Source organism: Sinocyclocheilus anshuiensis, unplaced genomic scaffold, assembly GCF_001515605.1.
Source record: "Sinocyclocheilus anshuiensis isolate Anshui unplaced genomic scaffold, SAMN03320099.WGS_v1.1 scaffold1136, whole genome shotgun sequence".
NCBI lineage: Eukaryota > Metazoa > Chordata > Actinopteri > Cypriniformes > Cyprinidae > Sinocyclocheilus > Sinocyclocheilus anshuiensis.
In genome coordinates, this window is record NW_015548521.1 from 420,825 (window position 1) to 422,678 (window position 1,854).

At 42.4% G+C, this 1,854-nt stretch overlaps 1 protein-coding gene across 1 annotated transcript in view; it reads right to left on the bottom strand.

Moving 5' to 3' along the window:
• The window catches only part of LOC107656804 (sushi domain-containing protein 2-like), a 25,781-nt gene extending 24,435 nt beyond the window's left edge, over positions 1-1,346 (bottom strand). Inside the window, exons 1-2 of the mRNA XM_016444751.1 lie at positions 1,256-1,346; positions 930-1,128 (exon numbers count right to left, since the gene is read on the bottom strand). Of these exons, the coding sequence (XP_016300237.1) occupies positions 930-1,128; positions 1,256-1,334 (278 nt within the window). The 5' untranslated portion in view covers positions 1,335-1,346. The remainder of the gene's footprint in view (positions 1-929; positions 1,129-1,255) is intronic.
• Between the last annotated feature and the right edge of the window lie 508 nt (positions 1,347-1,854).

Consider the following 1,854-nt stretch of genomic DNA (forward strand, 5'->3'; position numbering starts at 1 on the left):
TCTAAAAACGTACTTACAGTCTGTGAGTCAGAACAGCCGGCATGTAGTCTACTCTTCCAGGATCAGGAAACAGTCCTCCATAAAATCTGCTGCACACATCTGAATATTTGGGTTGAACTGTTCTGGAACAGTGTTGTAAATACAACTTAACCACTGATTTCTAATTTCTTGTCGTGTCCTCTTTTGGAAGGCCAAACAAAGTAGTTACACTTTCACAACGAAACACACGGCGGGCTTGAGTGAGGAACGGCCGGCGGATTCGATGAAGGAGTGTCCGGCGGGCTCGTGGCAACCACATGTGACGACCCCGGGCTGGACTCCGCTTCGTCCACGGTGAAAGCCGATCCGACGATCCACAGCGCAAAGTTGATGTATTTCCTCAGTGACCAGCACGGATCAGCTCCAGGCATGACTAAGCGGATATCGTCCTCTTTTGGAAGACCAAACAAAGTAGTTTCACTTTCACAATGAAACACACAGCGCCTTCACGACATGGCGGCAGCAACAATACTACAGCGAGAATAAAAGTTACGCCTTCAAATTTGGGTGGCGTTTGCAAATCTTCCCAAATCGTGACGTAGACATGTGGGGGCGTGTTAGAACGTTAGTGTTGAGACTTTAGTCTTTGCAACTTTACAGATCTTCTTTATGCACCAAGAGCTTGCAACTCCAAAGAGAAAGGAAAAATTGAAATCGCATCATATGACCCCTTTAAAAGGGGGTGTCCCAATACTTGCAATATAGTGTATCAATAAGGCATACTGGTTTGGACAACACAGGAAATATTCTTTTTTTCACAGAACAAATACTTAAACACAGTGTGTTGTGACATTAAAATAAACTTGCAAGGAACTTCAAATGTCTCCAGTGTTTATGAATAGTAGAGTTGTGCGCTTCAGAGAACATCAAGAGATTTCTGGCACTCTTACCTGCAAGTGAGGTTAATGTTCTGCTCAAATGTAGCGTTGAGGATTTTAAAGAATGTGCCTCCCAGCAAAGATCCAGAGTGTGGTTCAATGTCAAGGCAAAACTGTTTATAATCAGCACAGCAGTCCCTCAGAGATTCACATGTTGCATGACAGGAGCATGTGTTAAACTTCTCTCCACAGCTCCTGGCACACGACTGCGCTGAGGAAGGAAGAGAAGACACATTGCTGCAAATGCATTTTCTAGAAGACAGAATAACAGGTTTCTTTGAAGCCTAATAACAAAACAACACTTGGTTATTACTCCAGTACATGTACAAATAATTTACCTGCAGTCCTGGATAACAGCTGAAGGAGCAGCACCATGAACATACAGAGATGGATTTTGTCCTTATATTTGCACAACATTGTTTCTCGCTAGAATAACCCGAGATGTTTTAATATCAACTTAAGGCGTCGTATGCAGACAGAATGAAACATGTGGTTCTCAGTCATGACATTGTGACAAAGGTCTCTCTCTCTCTCTCTCTCTCTCTCTCTCTCTCTCTCTAATGTACCTTGTAACTATTTAACAGTCAAGGACTCGCTGCAGTTTACAGGCAAGAGGCAATAAATGAAACTCCTTGCACAAGAAATGTGCACATCATTTATTTCTTCTAATACTGCTATCTTTGCAAAGCATTATCATTACACGTGCACATGCATGCATTAGGATTGTAAAGTTTTGAACTTGTTCCCCTGCAACTTTTAGAGTTGGGACACACACACACACACACACACACTTGTCTGGTTTGCTATCCTTATGGGGACTCGCCATAGGCATAATGGTTTTTCTACTGTACAAACCGTATTTTCTATCAATCTACACCAACCCTACACCTAAACCTACCCCTTACAGAAAACTTTCTGCATTTTTGGATTTTCAAAA